Source organism: Lepisosteus platostomus, chromosome 6 (genome assembly GCF_059453375.1).
Source record: "Lepisosteus platostomus isolate fLepPlt1 chromosome 6, fLepPlt1.hap1, whole genome shotgun sequence".
In the NCBI taxonomy this organism is placed as follows: Eukaryota; Metazoa; Chordata; class Actinopteri; order Semionotiformes; family Lepisosteidae; genus Lepisosteus; species Lepisosteus platostomus.
This window is the reverse complement of record NC_142616.1, coordinates 60,177,131-60,198,739: the sequence shown is the minus strand read 5'-3', so window position 1 is coordinate 60,198,739 and position 21,609 is coordinate 60,177,131. Positions and strand designations below refer to the sequence as shown.

The 21,609-nt window shown below is 36.7% G+C and overlaps 1 protein-coding gene across 1 annotated transcript in view; it reads left to right on the top strand.

Annotated features, from left to right (window-relative positions):
• Positions 1 to 21,091, top strand: part of LOC148662025 (semaphorin-3D) — a 71,703-nt gene extending 50,612 nt beyond the window's left edge. The window contains exons 4-18 of the mRNA XM_088636683.1: positions 378 to 440; positions 1,321 to 1,440; positions 2,192 to 2,285; positions 3,043 to 3,171; positions 3,538 to 3,680; positions 5,983 to 6,097; positions 6,364 to 6,433; positions 8,792 to 8,936; positions 9,927 to 10,149; positions 12,564 to 12,652; positions 13,809 to 13,850; positions 14,352 to 14,509; positions 15,098 to 15,162; positions 15,933 to 16,066; positions 16,474 to 21,091. Coding sequence (XP_088492809.1) covers positions 378 to 440; positions 1,321 to 1,440; positions 2,192 to 2,285; positions 3,043 to 3,171; positions 3,538 to 3,680; positions 5,983 to 6,097; positions 6,364 to 6,433; positions 8,792 to 8,936; positions 9,927 to 10,149; positions 12,564 to 12,652; positions 13,809 to 13,850; positions 14,352 to 14,509; positions 15,098 to 15,162; positions 15,933 to 16,066; positions 16,474 to 16,896 — 2,013 coding nt within the window. The 3' untranslated portion in view covers positions 16,897 to 21,091. The remainder of the gene's footprint in view (positions 1 to 377; positions 441 to 1,320; positions 1,441 to 2,191; positions 2,286 to 3,042; positions 3,172 to 3,537; positions 3,681 to 5,982; positions 6,098 to 6,363; positions 6,434 to 8,791; positions 8,937 to 9,926; positions 10,150 to 12,563; positions 12,653 to 13,808; positions 13,851 to 14,351; positions 14,510 to 15,097; positions 15,163 to 15,932; positions 16,067 to 16,473) is intronic.
• The last annotated feature ends 518 nt before the right edge of the window (positions 21,092 to 21,609 follow it).

Sequence of the window (21,609 nt, the reverse complement as noted above, 5' to 3'; positions counted from 1 at the left end):
AGTTTCAAGAATTGTCTCCAGGCTGTTTTCTTCCAGTTCTTCCTATGGCTTTATTTAGCAACAATGACCGTCTGTTTCCATTCGCTGTTGGAATTGCTGAATTTGGTAATCTTTCAGGAGTTGTGAAAACATTTGGAAGTACAGTGATTCCATTAAGAATACAAGATGCTTAGAATAGATAATAGATATACTATTGTGATATTCGATGATTTTGTATTTTTTAAGTGAACTGTAAGCCACTTTAGATTAAAGCACCAGCGTTAATACTACTACTACTACTACTTATAATAATAATCATAATAGCAGCCTTTTTAATCTACCAAGTAACCTTTTCTAAGTTGTCACAGACCTATAGCTTGTTGTTCGTCTTAATTTAGATCTATTGGCCAGCTGCAAAAGAGCACATTGAACACTGCAAACTGGCAGGAAAGAATGCAGAGGTGAGGAATGAATGCATGCTTTTAATGGCAATGAATGGATTGTTATTGGCAAATCTACATTTGCTTTCACTTCAGCACAGCAGCAAACATAGTGATCAAAGAATTTAGAGGCTAGTTGGTAAAACAAAATTATAGCAGTGATGAAGTGAAATAAGGCTTGAAGCACTCACTATTCATAAAGCTACGGACAGATGTTTAAGGCTTAATAGTGTCTTTGGAGCCCTGGGGTTCTTGTTTTTACTGTAAAATTTGACATATGTTTCATAAAAACAACATATTCACTAACACAAAACCCTACAGTCTTTTTATACCATTCATGTCTAATTTCTGATCTCAGATAACAGAAAGAAACAAGACACTGTATACTGTACATTTGAAGAGCTTTAAAATGACAAAGCAAACATTTACTGCATGTGTTTGAATGTTTAGAATATAGTGTCACCTGTTGTGATAAGTGTTTTGAAGATGAACCTTCACTTTTAATTTTGTCTGTATCTCTCAACATTACACACACTGCATCTTGAGCAGATATTTAAGTTTTACATTTGCATTAATTTATTTAAATTTACATTTAGATGTTTAGTAAAACAGAAGTGTGTAAGAGCTGTATATACAGCGCATACAGTATGTCATAATAACATAATAATAGCATAATGTTGCTATGCAGTCAAAATTAAATGTTTGCAAATGTTTTTTACAAACATAATTTATTTTAAGCCACTATAATTACCAACTTTGTGCTGTTTCATGACAGTAAATTTAAAAATAAAAATCACATTCACTATGCTGCCAGTGCACAGACGTTGTAACTGTGTATTTCCTGATATATAGGTCCTCTGAAATTGTCTCTCACTAACAGCTTTGTTTTAAATGTTTGCAGACAGAATGTTCTAATCATGTAAGGCTCCTACAGCCTTTTAACAAAACCCACGTGTATACCTGTGGAACAGGTGCTTTTCACCCACTTTGCACCTATATTGACCTTGGCCACAATCTAGAGGTAAGGGAGATTATTACTGTCAATCTTAGAATTGTTTAGCAGTTTTTGTACAGTTGCAGTAACCCGTCTATTCTGTATATGCATTGTCTGAATATGCACTCTGTTTCTAAAATGGATATTTTGAAAAAGACATCTGTGCAGAAAGAGATATTCCATCAAAATAAGAACATGACAAGGTAGATCTACTTAGGTTTTCCACAGTTTCACACCTATGGTATTAATATTAGCTGTGTGTGTGAATAACTGAGTTAAACCCTGTAGGATGCATGGTGCCAAGCTACCTCAGACCACTGGGACAGTGTGTCTTTCATTCCATGCTTGGCATTGTGTCACTTAGCTTAAACATTACCTCATATTTATTTATGCTATTTAGTTCCACTAGGGTCTGAAATGTTTCATTCACCTATCAAGATTCAATTACCAAGAATGTGGTGTAAAGTGTTTTCTTTTACACAAAAAATAGCATGACACCTCAGTTGGAAAGACTCCTCTATAGAAGCAAAGGAGTCTACACTGCTGATGTTTAAGATTTAACGGTAACTTTTTGTTGCATATTATTGCACAGTAGGTCCTCATTTGCAGAGTGCATACAATCTTAGGTTCGACTGTTTTTAATGAGGCTGCATGATAGCAGAGTTTTTCCTCAGTTTACATTTCAGTAAGACTCTGTGCTCAGCTGTGCTGCAAAAACTCTTCACGATGACATGCAGTATCATTGCATAGAATTCGTATTCTAGCCATCTTGTTTCAGGAACCCACATTTCGGTTGCTCCGTCATGCTGTGGAATCTGGGCGAGGGAAATGTCCCTATAGCCCTCTGGAACCATTCACAGCAAAGCTCACAGGTAAGTCTCTTAAACAGGGTTAAATCATCCATTATTTTCATGAGTGGCCTTGTCTTTAAAGTAAAATATTCAGGGTTCCTAGGAGCAATATATCCTTTTAAATAGCCTAACTGTGGTATGTACTTTCCACTGCCTGCCATTGTCCTGTGCTTAAGTTAATTGTCTGAACCTATATTTACACAAAATGCTCTGGGGGCAGGTTGTAAATTAAAGAACATGGGTTGTTTTTTTGTTGTTATGGTTTGGAGGACTTCCAATCCACTTGCAGTTTGCTACAGAGAACACATGGTAGGTAATTGTAGTGTGTTACAGAAAATATAGACCGTGAAGTTAAAAGGCCGGGACGGGCTTTGCAGTTACGAGGACTTTTAAAAGCATACATGGAGACACATTTAACAAAAAAAACAATACAAGGCATCCAGCATTGCTCAACCAGGATGGATAATCATCCAGAGTACATGCTGAGCCCTGAAATAAAGGAACAGGGTTATTTCATTACTTGTCACCAGCTGTGACCAGGACTCTTCCTGGATTAAAAACTGAGAAATGGAATGCATTGTCTTTGAGTTAGTGATTGATCAAATAGATTGACCTATAAAGATTATATCAGACCATTTCAGTACCCCAAAAACTTTATTTTTAATTCATACCTTAATCTTCAGTGAACAACAACAACAAGTGAATAGTTGTTATTGTTAATACTAATTCCAACTTTCATCAGATATTTAGAAATGACCTGTGCTTCTGTTCCTGATAGATGGAGAGCTCTATGCTGGAACGTCAGTTGACTTTATGGGGACGAATGCTGCCATTTTTCGATCCCCTGTCCAGGGAATCAGCCAGCATTACATTCGGACTGAGGCCAATCAAGACCAGTGGCTCAATGGTATGGAACTCAAGGAGTGAGGAGAAACTTGAGATTCAGCTTCACCGTGAGGTTTACTTGGACACGATACTATCAGATCAGTAATAAACATGAGAAAAGGTGGATTTACAAAATTTAGCTGATCTAAAATGTTATTGGCATCGTACTAAATACCTAGAAAAAACACAGACAAACTGTTAGACATACAGTAAAACCCATCTGAAAACAAGTAGTATTACAGAAAATTCATTTGCATGATGGAATGTTGTAGGAAACTTTGATATCGTGAATGCATGTTATGATTCGTGTCAGAAAAGGCTGACAAAACTACTGTAGGTATACTAAGATATTCCCGCTTTCTCTCTGTTATTTCTCATTTTCCTACAGAGCCAGAGTTCATTGGTTCCTTTTCCATTCCGGACACACACAGCCCAGATGATGATAAAGTGTATTTCTTCTTCAAGGAGACAGCAGTGGAATCAATCCAGTGGGACAAGCGCATATACACCAGGGTGGCACGAGTCTGTAAGGTAAGAACAGTAAGAACAGTCTGTGTTGGAATTTGTGTTGCTCTACGGGAGGAAACAGGAGTACCCCAAGCAAACACAGAGAGAATATACAAACTCCACACAGATAGCACCCCAATTTCGAAATTGAACCTAGGACCTCAACACTAACCACAGTGAAACGATGCCACAGAGCACCCAACGCAAAAAATATAAAAATTAAATGCCTAATATAAATGATCTGCATGTCTAATTCAGAAGATGATTCCAGATCTGGGAAGCATTAAAAGCAAGATATTCTAGTAATGAGAGGATTTTCCTTCAGCAGCAAAATTCCGACAGCAAAATGCATTCGGCAAAATTCCTTCAGCAGAAAACTGCAAAGTACAGTAGATTTTGGCACATTATGAATGCTTGAAACCTCGAACACTCAAACAGAGCCAAAAAACAAATGCTCTATGTGTCAACTTGAACCCCATTTTGTAAGCAGTTTTTCTTTTCTTGAACGTAGGCGGGTGTTTTATTGCTGGTCTTGTTTGAACGCAGACAGATGCTCTTCTATTGGTTCTGATTATCACAACGTACAGCAAAGGATCGTACTTCTCTAAATTAATAAACGCAAATAAAAATGGGACAATAAAACATCCTTCTGTGCATTTGGAATTGGCCATCCTGGGGATAAGGACAGTTAAGAAGTAATTGTTTCAGTCCTGGAGCCTCTGATCTGTGCAGACCCTTGACTGTGTGTGTCTTTTTTAAAAATCTAGAAAAAGGACAGAAAAGTCAGTTCACACAAAAAAGGGGAGGAGATGGGGGTAATTAAACTAAGAAGAAAAAATGTGTCTCTCTAGCAAAGTGTAACCTAGGCCTACCCTTCCCATGAGAACAAATTCTGTAGTTTACTACAACCAAATGTAATGTAAGGGATTCTCAGTCTCTGTTTAACTTTGTAAAGTAGATTTTTAAATTATTTTGTGCCTAATTTTTGCTAATTAACTTGAAAACCATTGTTGAGAAGGACTGGCTGGTTCTGTGAAACAATCACACCAAGTACTGTACATCCAAAAGTGGATTGATCACATACAGCATTTCCAAAAGCTATCTGTTAAAAGACCCAGACATGAGCAGATAATATGCATCTCTGACAGACCGGTTTAGGAGCTCCATTTGGAGTTCCCAGTACGGTCTTATGTTCTTTCTATACAGCATTTTCAAATAGTCATTTTATTTTGTGTTTTATTTTTTTCTGGCTTTAGTAGTAAAGTGCTGTTCATGTCAGTCATCTCAAATAGTGAATGTTCAGTTTGCAGAATGCTTTATGACTAATTGTACTGTAAATCTGTGCTGATTTGCATAGGAAAAAATTGAGAACTGTAAAATTATAAATGTAACTTTGTATTTTTCCCTTCTCAGAAATCTGGTTCCCCTTATCAACTCTGACTTAAAGGGACCTATTACTGGTGATCTTTTTTACAGAATTGTTCTTTAGCTGTTTCTGGGAGCGAAATCTCCCCAGTACTGCAGTGCAGTATTTCGGTGTTGTTCATTTTACATTCCATCACCCAGGGAGCACTACATTTACTGTAGTTACTTGGGAGCAATTATTGGAATAATATGGTGTTATGGTCGCAGCTCAGATGGAATGAATAGAAGGAGAAAAGGAATTAAGTGAATAGAAGGAGAAAAGGAATTAAGTGGTTGGAATTCTAAAAAGAAACCCTTTATTAAGTCAGCAACCAGGAACCAGTGAACAGGAAGAAAAGATTAGCTTTTGCCAAAAAATATTTTCAGAAAATTCATTGGGTCAGTTGTGCCCAGAGGTATTTTTGTCTTTTTTTATTTGGCTTGGATAGAGGAATGTGTACTAGACTTTTAATGTATTGTATTAGAATTATCATACACCATTATCATACACAAAAGGCTAGATGAAGAAAGCAGACTGTAATTTTTAAAATAAAATAATATTTTTGATTCATGAATGTGAGGATTCCACACCTAATACATAGTATGCTGTATTTGTTTTGTTTTTGCAAAACTTTAAATGTCTGAAATTGTTTTGGTCTGGATAGATTGTTAACACTTTTTTCTTTGAGACTTCCACATTTAATATAAAAATGGTTTACAATGTCTGGATTTATTTTCTAAACATTGTTACTTAGAAATACTTGATGAACCAGACAGATCTCAGAAAATATAGGAGAGTACAATGAAGAAAGGCATCCTTTAAATAGAGTGTAACCAAATATCATGCCTAATCTATCCCAGTCTGGACAAAGAAAATGTTTGGACTGTGAAATTGATGCTTCCCTTGTTTTTCCCTAAACAGAATGATGTTGGTGGGAAGAGGAGCCTGATTAACCGTTGGACAACATTTCTTAAAGCAAGGCTGGTGTGTTCTGTGCCAGGGCCGGATGGCATGGACACCTACTTCGATGAATTGGGTAATAAATTATTCAAAATAAGATTTTTGAAGAAATATTGGGAGGGTGGTCTTTCAGCAATTTAAAGACCATTGTCAAATTGTACATTTTAGAGTCTTTAGGTAAATAAATAATTTCAAATATCTGTCTTGGTTACCCTTTTCAGTTTTATAAATAGATTGGTTGTTCTTCTCTGAATTCCATATTGTACAGAAAAGCTGATTCCTGCATTGGTGATTCTGCAAGAAAGCAGTTCTGAAATTAACAATATTGTGCTTTTGTTCTAGAGGACATCTTTCTTCTTGAGACGAAAGATTCACAAAATCCACTTATATATGGAGTCTTCTCCACATCCAGGTGGGTGACAATTCACAAAAAAAGAAAATCAGACCTGCTGCTTAAGGATGGCCATATCTTACAGAGCACCTTCTCTATTTCTGATTCATTTACATCAATGGCTTGTATTATGAACAATGGAAATAATTAGAGGATGAAAAGATAAACAATTCAAATTTAGCATGTAACGTACAGAAAAGGGTCATTTAAAATATGTTTGCTGTCTTGAAAGCAGGAAGAAACTTGTGGCAGAGAGGGTGAAATACAGAAGATAAAACTCTAGTCACATACTAAATAGTTTCGTTGTGTCTGCAGTTTAAAAGTAGCATTTTCGTCTGTAGAACATTATTCTAGGTTCTCAGTTCCACATTGCCAGTTCAGGGACACATACCTGACTCTCAGAGGCTGTCACAATGCAGTGAGCTTTTTCTTTCTGGTTGATTAATGAGCAAGGATATTTAACCCCCAGAAGTCAACTTGAAACAAGTAGTGATTTCAGGTTGGAACATTTTCCGGTGAAATATAAGAAGGTTTTGATCTTTAGACCTTTAATTTATGTGTACATCCTCCAGGCACCTAATATAAAAAAACACCCCTCCATATTGTTACCAGAGCTATGATGCATTGACTTACCTCCAGGATGCACATACCATTATACATCCAAAGTGCCCTTGTGTTTTTTCAGGGTCAAAATAGGTTTCCACAAGTACTATATGTACATAGAAATGTGATTGTATGATATAATGTGAGATATAAAAAAATGGCTCCAATATCACTGTAACAAATAAGAACTGCATTCTAGGTGAAGAAAAGCAAAATTAATTATAGCAACTAGGCTGAAATTTAGAGAAACATGCAGTGTCTCAAAAGTTAAAGCAGCTAACTTCACCAAGTGGACAGTGCTCTCTGATGCGTCTCACATCTTTCTCCTGTTCAGCTCCAAAACTAACAACGGCCTTAAACCAATCCAGAAATAACTGCAAAAAAGTTGGTTTCTTACCACACTATGCAGAACAGCTTGCTTGGTGCAAGCAGTTTGTTGATAGTACTTTATCAGAGGTTAGGTCACCCTGTAAAATTGTGATACAAAACTCCTGGTTGTCAGTATGATCTTAATCACAGTGTGCTTCAGCTTCCTAGAGAGGTAATTGGACATTCAGTTAATTTTTAGCAAAACAGGCATAAAGCAAGCAAAGCACACTGCATTTTCACTCCACCTCATCGCAAAGGGTTAGATAAAATTAAATGAAGCAATGCAGCAAAGTTCCAAAAACAGACAAAATTTATATTGTGTATATATTTTTGGAGACATTGCTTGGGATTGCTATGCTCACAATATCAGTATGTGCAAATGCTACAGAATCCCCAAACTGATAATAAATATTACAAGCAGTACTCCCCTAATGCTGCAGTGCAGCTTTGAAAAATGTTTTAATAATGTCTCCTGGATTACCACAGTCTTTTTGTACAAAACAGCAGCTGTTCTATAATGTTGCCACAATGTCTTCTGGTTAGATGGGAAGCTACTGTACCTGAGCCACTCAACTCAGATGACAGGGTTGGGCCACATATACAGTAGTTCAAAGATTGCTGGTTTGAATCTGACCTGTGTAATTAAGGAAACTATGACTTGGGAGGTCACAAGTAACAACATACAACTGGATGATCACTCCCAGGATTGTTTGGGGTCAAAGTCAACCAGGGTTTCCTGAGCTCACTGTACAGTAGTAACCCTTGTGACTTGATGTGCAGAATCACTTGTGCATCCATGGTTTAGGTTTGTTGTGCTGTGAAGCCTAGAGTGGGAAACTGAAGCAAAAGGTGTCAGTTCCAAAGAATTGAAAGAACGTGAAAAATAAAATTTTATGGGTGCATATTATTCATAAAAATGAAATTGTGCAATGTGAATGTACTAGGTTAATATATTGTAACATCCCGGCTAGCTTTAATTTGATGGCACTTTATTTATCAATAACTTGTGTGTACAAGAATGATTATTTGACATCGGGAACCAAATCTTTCTGTCCGTGTATGCAGACCCATTCACTGAGGGGTCGTTGCGAATCACAGGTCAGCAAGAATGTGACAAAAAAGTGTGGTGTTAGGAAAGAGTGACTACTTAACCTTTAGCTGTCTCTTGCATAGCTAAGCTTTGGCTCTGTGGTTCCAAGCAACAGCAATAAAAGGCCATCAATCAAATGCCTGCACTCTCCTTCCCAGTTTTTTTCTTTGTGGAAAAATAAAAAAAAAGTCACTCATGGCTTACAATAACCTGAAAGGCACCCATCCCAGAAGCATGTCTGCAGCAGCAGCTCTTGAAGGCTGTCTTTTTTTTCCCAGTGCCAAAAAGGCTCAAGTTTATTCCCTTTCGGTTTGCAGTGCTGTGTTCAGGGGCTCAGCCGTGTGTGTGTATTCTATGGCTTCCATCCGCGCTGCCTTCAGTGGACCTTTCTCGCACAAGGAAGGGCCCGACTACCGCTGGGTGGAATACAAAGGAAGGATTCCATACCCTAGACCTGGCACTGTGAGTTTATCTGCAGGAAGTATGCGGCTGTCACTGGGTGGTTAGTGTTTGCAAAGGGAAGAGAGTCCCACCAGTTGAGACATGTAAATCTCTGGGAAGACATTAAAGTGTGAGAATAGAGATATGTCTTCCTTGCCTCTTCACACCAGGATATTCTGATGAAGGAAAACAAAACAAAACAATATCCAATAACATAATGATAAAGCATTTTCTCCTCCACTCTTTATTCCACTCAGAGAAAAAACATTAAGCCATTATTTTAAAAAACGAATCCTGCAATCTCAGCATTGAGAACAAATGCATTTCGGAGACATGGCTGTGTTGTTATCATCTCAGGAAAAAACCAAGTGCATACTTACTATGGATTGGGAATGTTGAACGAATATGCTTCTTCTGCATCTTTTGTTATTTTCTCAGCAGGGAGATGTAGTCTTATTTTACAATAAGAAACCAACAGACGCTTCTCGAAATGTCCATAATTTTCTTACCCATAATGGTAGCTTTCTGAAATTCCATTGACAAGCTCCAAAGATATTGAGCCAGAAACCAAATAACATGCATGTTCAGATTTGTTGCTTTTTAGAAAAGGTCCTGTTCAGAAAATACATTTGTTGCTTTTACAGCACATGTAGTGCTAGTTACACCTCTTTTAGTTAATGTTTTATAGATGTTTTAACACTACTGTACTGTACATCTGTTATGGATATCTTTTCCAGTATATATAGTACATTAGAAATGTTTTGACAGTCTGCAAAAAAAGCTGAGTTCTTTGTGACTTGATGCATAAGAAAATGGAAATGGGCAAATAACTGTGGCATGTTCATTTATCTTGGAAAAGTAAAAAATATATATGCAAGCTTAAACATGCTTATAATAATTAATGGTTCATCAATGAAAGTAGATAGGTAAGAAGAGTCTTTGTGATTCAATGACTACAATAAGCACACTTTTACTTTTTATTTTTTTAAAAAGCCATTTTGTTGTTTGTAGTGTCCCAGCGAGACCTATGACCCTTTGCACAAATCAACTCGGGACTACCCAGACGATGTCATCAGCTTCATGAGAGGTCATCACCTAATGTGGGAGCCGGTGCTGCCCCTCAACAGGCGGCCCATCTTCATGAGGACTGGCGCCCCCTACCTGATCAAGAAGGTGGTGGTGGACAGAGTGGAAGCAGAGGATGGGCAGTATGACGTCCTGTATCTGGGAACTGGTATGGTGATAGCAACAGACCTGCAGGGGTCTTTGTGGGCTTGACGAGATGTAAAAATTTCTAAACGTGGAATTACACGTCTTGGCTGAGTGATAATTAAAACCCTGCAGAATTCGCGGGGAATCTGAATATTATAGTTTTCAGTCCATAATACAATATGAACAAGCACACAAATATTAGCTAATTTCTTTGAATGATAGAGGTGCACTTTTTTCTACGTACAGTATTTATTTATGCATCTGTGATAGTCCTTGGTGCATCACCTTCTTTCATTGGAATTGTCTTTTTACATTTTGGTCCATTACAGTATGTCTTTTAGTTTTGAAGTTCTATCTTTTCAGGCATCAGTTAAAGAATGGCTTTAATTGTACTTCATTGTCACAGGATATTTGATCATTATCCAGTAGGAAGTTATTTTAGTAAAATAGTTTGGAGTGTCATGTTGGATCATTTGAAGCTTCACTTTAAAAACCAGGTGAGTCAGGTCATTCCAAATCTAGCAGAAGTTTGCTGGATCTTAATGATAACAGATTGGTCAAAATCAAACATTTCATCCGTAATATGTTTGAAGTGTACAGAATATTGCTCACAATCCAAGCCAGAATCACTTATTCAGCACAGTGAGTTTTAGAAAGGAATGTCTCATGTTGATTTATGATTCAGGATATTTAACCTCCGAGAGTTGACCTCAGGTCAGGGGTTAACCCAGGTCAATCAAGTAAAAAGGTTTCTGATCTTTAAATTCCCTGCTATGTTGCTCTAAATTATTGTACCTATAAGCCCCCCACTTTCATCAAGACAGAGTGCACATTAAAAGAATAATGTCATTTAAAGGTTAATAATTCTTATCCTACATGAAATCCTTTCCTAATAATAATAATATTAGTAATAGTATTAATAGTAGTAGTAGAAATAATAAATCTCAAGCTTGTAAGTCATGTGTACAGCTAGCTCAGTATTTTTGTGCTTTACAATGATATTTAATAAAGTAAAAGGTGCACAAAAATACATGCTCCTTAAAGATCTAATTGTAAATCACTTTTTTAAATCATCAATTTTTTTAATCTAAAATGGTGGTTAGCTTGATATTGTACTGTATATTAGACTCATTAAGTGGATTGTGCACTGTAAATGGGATTAATTAAACTATAAAAAGATTGATTACTGAGGATATATTGTTGGAATTCTGACTTCATTTTGTATAGCATCTCAAGGTATATTTTTACTTTAATTTTAGGACTTTTTACTGCATTCAGCTTGTACAGTCCACATTCTAACCAAACCTAGGTATGAAGTGCTAGAGAAGTGAAACATTTTACTTCTGACTTTTAAAGCCCTACATGGATTAGCACCTAATTACTTTTGTGATTTGCTTTATCTGTACACTACTAAGCATTGCCCTTGATCACCTGCCTCTGGCTTCTTATCAATACCAAAAATTCAGCACTGCTCTTTTGGCAATTGAGCCTTTTCCTGTCTAGCACCCAGACTGTAGAATGAGCTCCTGAAGGCAGGGAGGGAAAGTGCTTCTGTTAGCACATTTAACAAGCTAAATAGAAACCATGTTTTACTGTTACTGGCATATCCTATTTGTTGCTGTATGTACAGTTTAATTGATGTTATTTTATTGTAATTGTTAAATATAATGCAAATATTAATAGCAGAATTAAAAATTGTTATTTTAAAATTCGTACCAAATGTATGTTTATTCTCAGCTATTACAAGCTGTGTAAGACATTACACTGACTTAGTTTTCATTATAATTCACAGTTATTGGACATATATTCGGATTTTTTTGTTTTATGTGTTTTAAGAAAATAGTATTTTAGGTGCTATAAAAAGAGCAGAATTTAACAATTTTATTTCAGTTTGAATTAGCTGTGTTTTACATTTAAAAAAATATATTAAACTTAGTGTAACCCACTTGACAATGAAAATCAAAATGTGTCACAGGGAGGAAACATCACACAGGAACTAGCGGTCAGAATCAATCACTTTTGAGCATGCATTCTTTTTTAGAGAGCTGACAGTTCCCACGATAATCCAAAGTGAATTCTGGGATCATTATGACCTTCTTAAAAAGTGTGTCTATTTTATTCTCTGTCCCTAAACTCTGCCTTTAATAAGTGAATAGTCTCAGTACATCACAGATGGCCTAAAGGCAAACATTGCTCAGGTCAGTCTGTTGTCTTTAAAAGAGAATCTGGCTGTAATGTCACAGCTGCTTTAGTCAGGAATAAGAATTTAGATTTTTTGTTTGTTGTGGGTGCATTTACCAATGGATATGGAATGATTCTAAAAATGACTTTCTAAGATTTGATTAAATTATCTGACGTTGGCTCTCAAGTACATTTACAAATTATACTTTTGGGGTTACAAATGGGAGAAAATAATGTTTTCTGTATTCCCCTTAGACAACGGCAAGGTGCTCAAAATAATTGCCATTCCAAAAGATAACTGGGAGACAGAGGAGATAGTTCTGGAAGAGCTCGGTCTTTTTCAGGTGAGATCTTTAATCTTCTTTATTCTTCCACTTTTTAGGGGCCACATTAATGTGCTCTCGTTGTTGGTTCCTCCTTATGAGAATGATTACCAAACAGACTTTCAACTGGAGAGCTAGAACAATGTGCAGACTGCAAGGAAACAAGTAGAGGTCAATGCTAAAAAGTAGAAAGAAAGAAAAAAACATTTTGGATATTGTGCCATCTGATTCTTTCATAAATATTTCTTAAAAAATGTTTTCCCTTTTCAGTGTGGAATTAACCTCAACGTGTAATATTCCTCCTAATTTGTTATTTCAGCTAGAATAAATCAATGAGATTCTCAAAACGTGTTGTCATAAAGTGCAAGAATTAAACAAATTGGCTTTATCAGAGCCCATTCCTAAACCAATGCAGAATCAGTTCTCTGGAACATTAAAATACCTGCCAAATGTTATTTATTCTCTGTTAGCTCTGAGTTATTGCCATAAGGTATGTTTTTACGAAATGCATAACTGTCAGTAGAAATTAAAATCATGCTACACAATCAGAACAGGATAAAGCACAATGACAGGAAAAAGTATAATCTAATCATTATCATAAATGTTACTAGGGATTTGCTGAAAGAAATGACTATTGACAGCAAAAAGAAATGTTAATGTTTTTCACTTGGACATGATGTTTGGATTTTAAATAAATTATATTTGGAAAGAGCAGTTAGCACTGCTTTGTCACCACTTTTACATCCTGGGTTTGAGTCTCTTTCTGCGTGGAGTTTGCATATTCACTGTGTCTGCATGCCTGGGTGTGTGTACTCTGGTTTCTCCTGTTTCCTTCTACATTTGAAAGACACGCTGTCCAAAATTTAGAACTGAAGATTCTAAATGACCTCTTGTGAGTGAATGCACATTTTTTTGTGCCCTGCGATGGACTCACATCCCATCTAGGGTGTAGTCTCATCTTGTGCTCTTTATCTGCTGAGTTAGCCTCTGGCTCTCTGTGATGCTCTAAGGATAAAGCATTTATTAAAAATGGATCTATATGAAGAGAGAAAAACTGAAGCAAATTTTGCACAGTGGAGCACAATTTTTTTAAAGCTTTGCTATTAGTGGTTAGTGGAAATGGTGCCTCTGTACTTGTTCCTACTCACATAGACTTGCTTTCTTATCTCTTTACTAGAAACCAACGTCTGTCCTCAGCATGGTGCTGTCAACAAAATGGGTGAGTTTTCTGTAGTTAGAGACAGCGATCACACAGTGTAAAGTTCCAAAGTGACATTCCTTGCATGACATGCTGCAAATCCAAAAAATGTTCCCAAGGTGTTCTGATTGAAAATGAAACATTATTTTATACAAAAGGAAAACTAAATTAAAAGAAAATGAAATGTTTATGTATGTTTGTTCTATGCCTGGCTAGTACATGTAATTGCTTAAGGTACATTAAGCAGCATGGAACATTGCTGTATTTTTAAGCTCTGTGAAGTTGGCCAAATTCGTGGAGCTGTAGTTTTAATTTTAAATTGATCTTTTAAGCAGTTTCTGTGTTGTTTTACTGATATATAATACCAAGTGTACTCTATAAATGCTCTATAGTATGTTATAGTGTAAAGATAAAATAATACAAAGGTTTATGGATGTGTTATTATTCCAGGATTGAGTATGGAGGCAACAATGTCTTGTGACAGTACAATGTCTTGTGACATCAGCTTTCCTCTCTCTTCAGCAACAGCTGTACGTGAGCAGCCAGTCTGGCGTCACCCAGGTGTCTCTCCATCGCTGTGACCTCTACGGGACGGTCTGTGCCGACTGCTGCCTTGCCAGGGACCCGTACTGTGCTTGGGATGGCACCTCCTGCAGCAGATACTTCCCCACCAACAAGAGGTAAGGAGAGAGACAAGAGGTCCCACTTTGTCTCCTGATCTGCATTGTTAGCGCTGTGACTTGAATGTCAAGGTCTGATTGTTAAATACACATCTGTACTGCTAGAATTGGCTGCAGTGGTTGTATTGCATACTGTATGTTTTCATCAAACAGCACAAAAAAGACAACCGTTCCGTATGCTATACTGATGACTTTTTCTTTCGGTTACTCTTTTTCGAAACACCTAAAAAATTCCAACTGATTTTCCAGTGTCAAGATGACATGGAGGGGAGGGGAACTGCATTTGATTTCATTTACATACTTTCTGTACATAAAGATTGTTTTGTGGACTGTCTGTCTTCTCTAATACGGTGACTTTGGATGGATCATTATTACACTTGACTCTTCAGTTATGACACTTAACTCTTCTCTGCTTGTATTGTCTCAGTTATCCCAGTGGTTTAATTCAGAAAAAAATAGTTTAAATTGTCAGTTATCCTGAAAACAGGATATTGATTAGGGCTGGTCTGACCTGGTTTTTTGTAGCATTTTGCATGAATTTGATTTCTTCAATCAGTGTCAACTGAGTTTTATCATCTGTTGATATAGACGTGCACGGAGGCAAGATGTCAAATATGGAGACCCCAAGAGCCAGTGTCATGATCTGGGAGATGGTAATTATTATTATCCTTCATTTCCAAACAGCACTGAAAAGTAACTTCTTTTCCTGCCGGTACATGTCTGATTATTACTCCATTATCACCTCTCACTGCTATGTGGAAATGAGGAAATAAGGTTCCTAGGAAATTTAAATAGCATACTTAATGACACCTAAACCTTCCACATTTAAGTGGATTAGGTTTTTGTGGTGGAGTGGGTGGAGTGGGTGGGGTGGAGTGGAACTGAAGCAATCTTTCATCCACAACCTGACCAAACTAGTGTGAAATCTCAGTTTATACAGTACCTCAGTCAGTAACACCTCTAACTGGAATGCAAAACGAAACTGAGAGGAGGAAAGTAAGAAAGTGCTTAAACAATGAATATGATATGTAGAAATCAAATGGCTTTGTTAAAATGTTGGACTTGCGCCAATTCTCCTGAATGTATTCTGTAACACCTTCTTACTTTCACCTCTTTTTATGATATTGTACTAGATTAGCAGTTTTGCTGTTGTTTGTATTTTATGTACAAAAGCAAGTGGTCAAATTTGGACACAACAAGTCACTAAAGGGCATAGCTGACAAAAGTTGATAGGAGCTTAAATATGTGTATGCTTCCAAGTATTACTTCAGTAATTTCTAGATATTCTTTGGCATTAGCTCAAGGTATTATATTTAATCTGCTAAATTTCTTACACTTTTTACACCTTAGTTTCAGTTTTAGGAACATCTAGAGAAGGTAAGTTTAAATGCTGAGAATACTAACTTACTTGCTGTGTTTCCAGGTTTGGATGCAGTGGAGGACAAGGTGATCTATGGGGTGGAAACCAGCTCCACTTTCCTGGAGTGTGTCCCCAAGTCCCAGCAAACCAGTATCAGATGGACTGTACAGCACCATCCAGGAAAGCACAGCAAAGAGGTGCGTTCCTATATTACTATACTTCATCAAACACTAACTCTGAAGATAAATAGGAAGAAGGTCAAGTAATTTGCAACAAAGAACAGGGAATAAGGGAGTTATGGAGTTTGTTTTTTTGTGGGCTATAATGAGTTATTTGTGTTTGCGTGTTTTGACATTTAACAATGTCATAAACTCTTGCACTTTGTTTTGTATTGTTCCTTGAGGCTTCAGTCAGAATTTCGCAATAAAACCTCAGAGATCACCACTGACTATTCTGGGGGACAAACTTTCCATTCCAGGAAACGAATTCAGGGTGCTGTGTGCGCAACATAGAAAACAGGTGCCGTGGTAGGCAGAAGGAAAAAACTGAAATAGCCGTGACTTTATCTCTTGTTACTCATTTCCCCTCCAAACCTGTGCTGCAGCTGAAGAGTGTGGAGCGGTTTGTGACCATGGAGAGAGGGATCCTCATTCAGCGGCTGGAACAAGGAGACGCAGGCCTTTACTCCTGCCTGGCTGAGGAACACGCCTTCTCCCACCCCATCACCCACTACACCCTCCACGTCATCACCCAGCAGCAGATTACGGCTCACCCAGGCAAGGACAGGAGTGGGGAACCAGGGCTAGGAAGCACCCCCATGCGACACAGCTCCTCTGCCATCGAGCAGATCCAGCGACACTACAAGGACTACGTGCAGCTGATGAGCGTCTCCGGGCTGAGCGCTGACGAATACTGCGAGCAGCTGTGGTTCAGGGAGAAACGCAAGCAGAAGATGCGCAATCTGAAGTGGAAACAGGCAGTGGAAAGCAAGAAAGGGAGAGTCCGCAGACACCCTGGTTCTGTATGACTTGAAGAATAGACTGTCTGAGCAGATAGGGTACTGACCTTCAGACATCCAGCAGCCTGAGACTGGTCTTGTTAGTGCCAGCGAACCCATACCAGCCCACTTTGAAAAAGCTAGTTGGTTTATTCACTTCCCTTCATTTCCAGGAATGCCCTCTACAGGTGCACATGGGTTTGAATAATGCCCCGTATTATCTCTAAATGGGACTTTATGAAGGTGGATATAAAAATTGCTGATATTTGAAAGCACTTCATAGTGCTCACATTTGTAGGACATGTTTTTTTTTTTCAGTCATGGGATGCAAGCAACTAAAGGCGATGCCATTTTATGTAACTCAGATATTTTCACATCTGGAAAATATGCAACCGAAATGTCCTGTTGAGTCACACGACGAATAACGGTTTAGTACACTGTGTATTGTGAAATATTACATTCCTCTGTTCTTCCTCATAACTGAGGACGAAGCTTACATTTATATTGAATGTAATAAATATCTCTCATTTTGGAAATGGCAGAGGTACAATATGTGCAAAATGGTTTGTGCTCTAAAGAAGCAGAGTGATACCTTCATGCAAATGTTACATAAGCTACTCGCTACTGTATATATAAGTAATTACTTATCTGTTTCTATATTTTAGCAAAATGGTAGATTAATGGAAAGGGAAAATAAGTACTGAACCAAATATTTTGTTGAGAGCTGAAAATACATTTTATAACAAAGCCTAAATCTGGCAACACATACTGAAGCATTGGTTTAATATTTCTTTGAAAGAAAATGCCATCAGAGAAGCAATTTATTTATATTCTACTTTACTTTAATACCTCTGCTTTGATGGATGCACAGAGTGATAATATATTGCTTTTACAATACTGGATTGATTTAGGCCATGAATACTGCTTTATCTTTATGTCATTTTGTGAATCAGTTTCACTTTTTTGTTATTGCTATGAATTATTGAACATCTGCAAACACTTTGTGCAGCTGAATATAAAGATTAGCTATTGCCAATGTTTCCTCTGCATTTATTTTATCTGGATGAATCGATTTTTTGGTATTTTATTTTTTCAAACCATCTAATGCACACAGTTTAATTAAGGTATTTATAATATAGGGATGACTAAAAAGGCTTTTTACTTTTGGATTCTTCATAACATCGTCATAAAAATAGCAAAACGTTGCTCATTGTGTCAGTATTGAAAGAATCTTGCTTCCAAAGTACAGTAATTTAAGTTTAAGGTAGGATTTTTAGATGGAGTAGCACCACCTAGTGTTTTTCTTAAGTCCACAGCAGGAAGGTGATTCGTTAGCGGTGATCAGTTACGAATTTCTGTTGTGCTGTTAAAGAATGAAAAGAAACTTCACTATTGATTTAATTGTAAAAACACATGACAAATGGTGCAATTTATGGAGAGTTCCTACTTAATAAAGGAAATAATAATAATAGGTTAAATTATTCTTTTCAACCATGCATCAAACTGTGCCAGTATTTTTCTGAAACTAGTAATCAAAGTATATGGAATACTGAGTATTTGGTTACTGAAAGAGTAAAAGCTTCGGCTTAAACAGCTTGTGTTCAAAGATGTATTTATCTGCACCCAGCTGACAAACTGAACATTGATATTGATACATATTGAACATATAGATCAAAACACACTTTCAATTTTTTAAACGTCTACCATTAAACAATTTTGAATGGTTGAAAAAATGTTTTTTTATTTACAGTAGCTTATGTGTCTCACATGAAATCTGCTAAAATTCGGATGTCAAACTTATTTAACAGTGAACAGCAAACTGTTAACACAAACAAATGTCTACAATGATTTTGTTTCTGAAACATTCGCCTTCGGGGTAGGGGTGACAAGCATCACCCTGAGTCATCTTTCCTGTTTCAGGTATTGCTCATCTCAGAGCTATTGAGCCTCATAAATAACTAATCTCTGGTAAAACAGCGAAAATGTGATTTGTAACAGCTACTTTTTTACTTCTGACTTAGCACTTAATAATATTTCTCAAAGTTTTCCCACTGTGATAAAACCAAAACTTTAAAGGACATAATAACTGGAATAAGTTAATTGTGTTGTAAACAGAACTAAAACGGTCTGTTTTGTGCCCATTACAGCACAAAACAACACTACACTGTATCACTGTAATGTATAGTCAACTTGTAGTCCTTGAATTGAGCTATATTGTATTTTTGATTGAATGGTACATTTAATTAATACTTGGGTGTGTTATTAAAAATTACAAAAAAACTGACATAATTTATTTTGTAATTTCTTTATTTTTTAATGGTCTTTAGTGTACCTCTGGTGGAAGGGAATGGTAGATTTCCTGTACATCTTATACAGTACCTTATTCAGTACAACGCTAAAAGAACTCGTTTAGCAGAACTGAACGGAAAACGTCGGGTTAAGAAGTTAAATCTGCGCGTAAACACTGATTGTTTTCCGATCAGGGCGACAATAGGGACTCTAGAAATTTATGAATATGTTTTTCTTTTTGGGATTTTATTTTAATGTAAACAGGAACAATCTATATATTGTATGTAAAACCATGTCGCTTACAAGTCAGTAAAATATGAACGTCAGTCTAGCCGCGTTGTCGCTGCGCTCCGCAAGGATATATCAATCCATTATATGGACTTTTTTAGCGTTTATAAACCTTAGATATATCGGTCTGTATAATAATAATCTTTCCTTTCATGTAACTGTCCTAAGTGTAAGAAATAAGGACAAAGAGATGCTTTTGCTATTAAAACTGACTGGATACGTTTCATAATATTGTTAGAACTTAAGAGGCCATCTCGAAAAACAATAGGTAGAAAGGGAACTGTTTACCTAGCTGTGAGAGACAGAGGATAAAAGAAAACCTTATACTCTGGTTAATCGAAACTGAAGAAAAACATTTAAAACACAGATACACATCACAAGAAACAGTAGAGAGACAGGTCAGAGAAAGGGGATGAAGAGAGAGAGAGACAGGGAACTAACAGAAAGAAGAGAGATGTTCTGTTCTTGGATTTGGTGATTATGCATTTTAGAATAGGTACTGTACAGTAGATTATTTGACCTTTGGACATCCAGGATTATAGGAATGGATATTTAGCACTGGGTTATATTATGTCAATTTAGTTCAGGTAGGTAGTTGTGTCAGCATGCATAGGTTGCAAAGGAACAATTAAAGGTTTATTCCATGCTGAAAAGAGAAGAAAAGGAACACAACGTTTTGGCTTTGCAGCTTCGGGTCTTCGGGTGTGTCAATTTCTGTCAATTTAAGACGTCAAATGTTTCTCCCGTTCGCATGTTTAGGCATTATATATATGATTTCAGGGTACAGTGTTAGTGTTCCGGGTTTCTGGGTCTGTAGAATTTAGGCCTTGTTTTGTAAATGGTGTAACATTTATGTTGCATGTTGTGTAATGTGTTGTGTTGTTTAATTGTCGTCGTTATTATTAATAACTTCATTTTAAGTCTCTTCGCTTTGAACTAGGAAATGTTTATGATGTCGTAATTGACATTTTCTATTGGACCATGTGGTAATATGGTACGCTCATCTGCAAAAGCTCTTGCAAATGGGCTTTTCAAGTTCAAATTTGAGACTTCACGCCTTTTGTGGGACAATGTCTTTTTTTAGATTAACCTCACCACTAAGCAGTTTAAGAAGAAATTTCTGAAGAAATAGACACAATATTATGAGCCAGAGCCAGAACGCATTCGGCAAAAGACACAACAGGTTTCTTATGAAGGACGACAGACAGCGATTCAGAGTTTCAAAGTGAATTTCTCCTTCGCAGTCCTTGATACTGCTGCAGTATTTACTTGGTTGTCGAAAGATTTAAACAGATGCAGTTTAAACAGCAGCTAGAGTCAGTATTTGGCTTTCAATGTGATATACATATTTTGTAAAGAAAACCGCAAAAGAGATACGGAATTGCATACAGAAGTAAAGTCAGCATGGACACAAGAAAATAAAAAAACATGTCGATACAACATGAAATTCTTGGGGAATTGTACAAAAGAACTAGTGAGTAATGCAAAACATAAGGCGTTTTAACAGTATTGAGTGGTTTAAAAAAATACTCGTTAAACTCCATTCACGAGTTTTATTATTTCTTTCTATGTTGGATTTGGTAATAATGGTAGCTATAGCATGCTAGTTTGTAACGCTTTTGGATGTGTAATAAAAATGTAATGGACATTCTGGCTGTGAATTTTTTTATTTTAAATTGGACAAATATTATCTATAAGTTTGTGTACAAACCCAATCTGAAACTTTTTGTGTCTTTGTTTTAATTAAGCTCAGAAACATTGGTTGGATAGACAGCGGAACAAACTGAATAATCAAACCAAGGTTGTAAAATACTTTAAAAATGTAAGAAAAAAATTTTTTTACCTAGGGCGCCAGCTGCTGGCCGTTTTTTCTAGGGCCGCAGTGACCATGGCACATCTGATCTCTGTATTCTTTCGGCATTCTTGCAGTTATCTCTTGATTAATTATTAACAGTACAAAGCAAAAATGTTTCATACGTTTAAATGTTTTGTGGTGTTAATTGTACATTACAGCCGATTTTATTAAAAAGTGTTAATTGCTTTCCCCGATACTCAGTTTTCTACTATTGCTACGGAACGTCTTCGCCTTGCCTATTTTGCAGCAGTACTACAATACCCAGAGTGCACAACGAGTTGAGACGCGCATGCTCTGTCCTCTTGACGTCA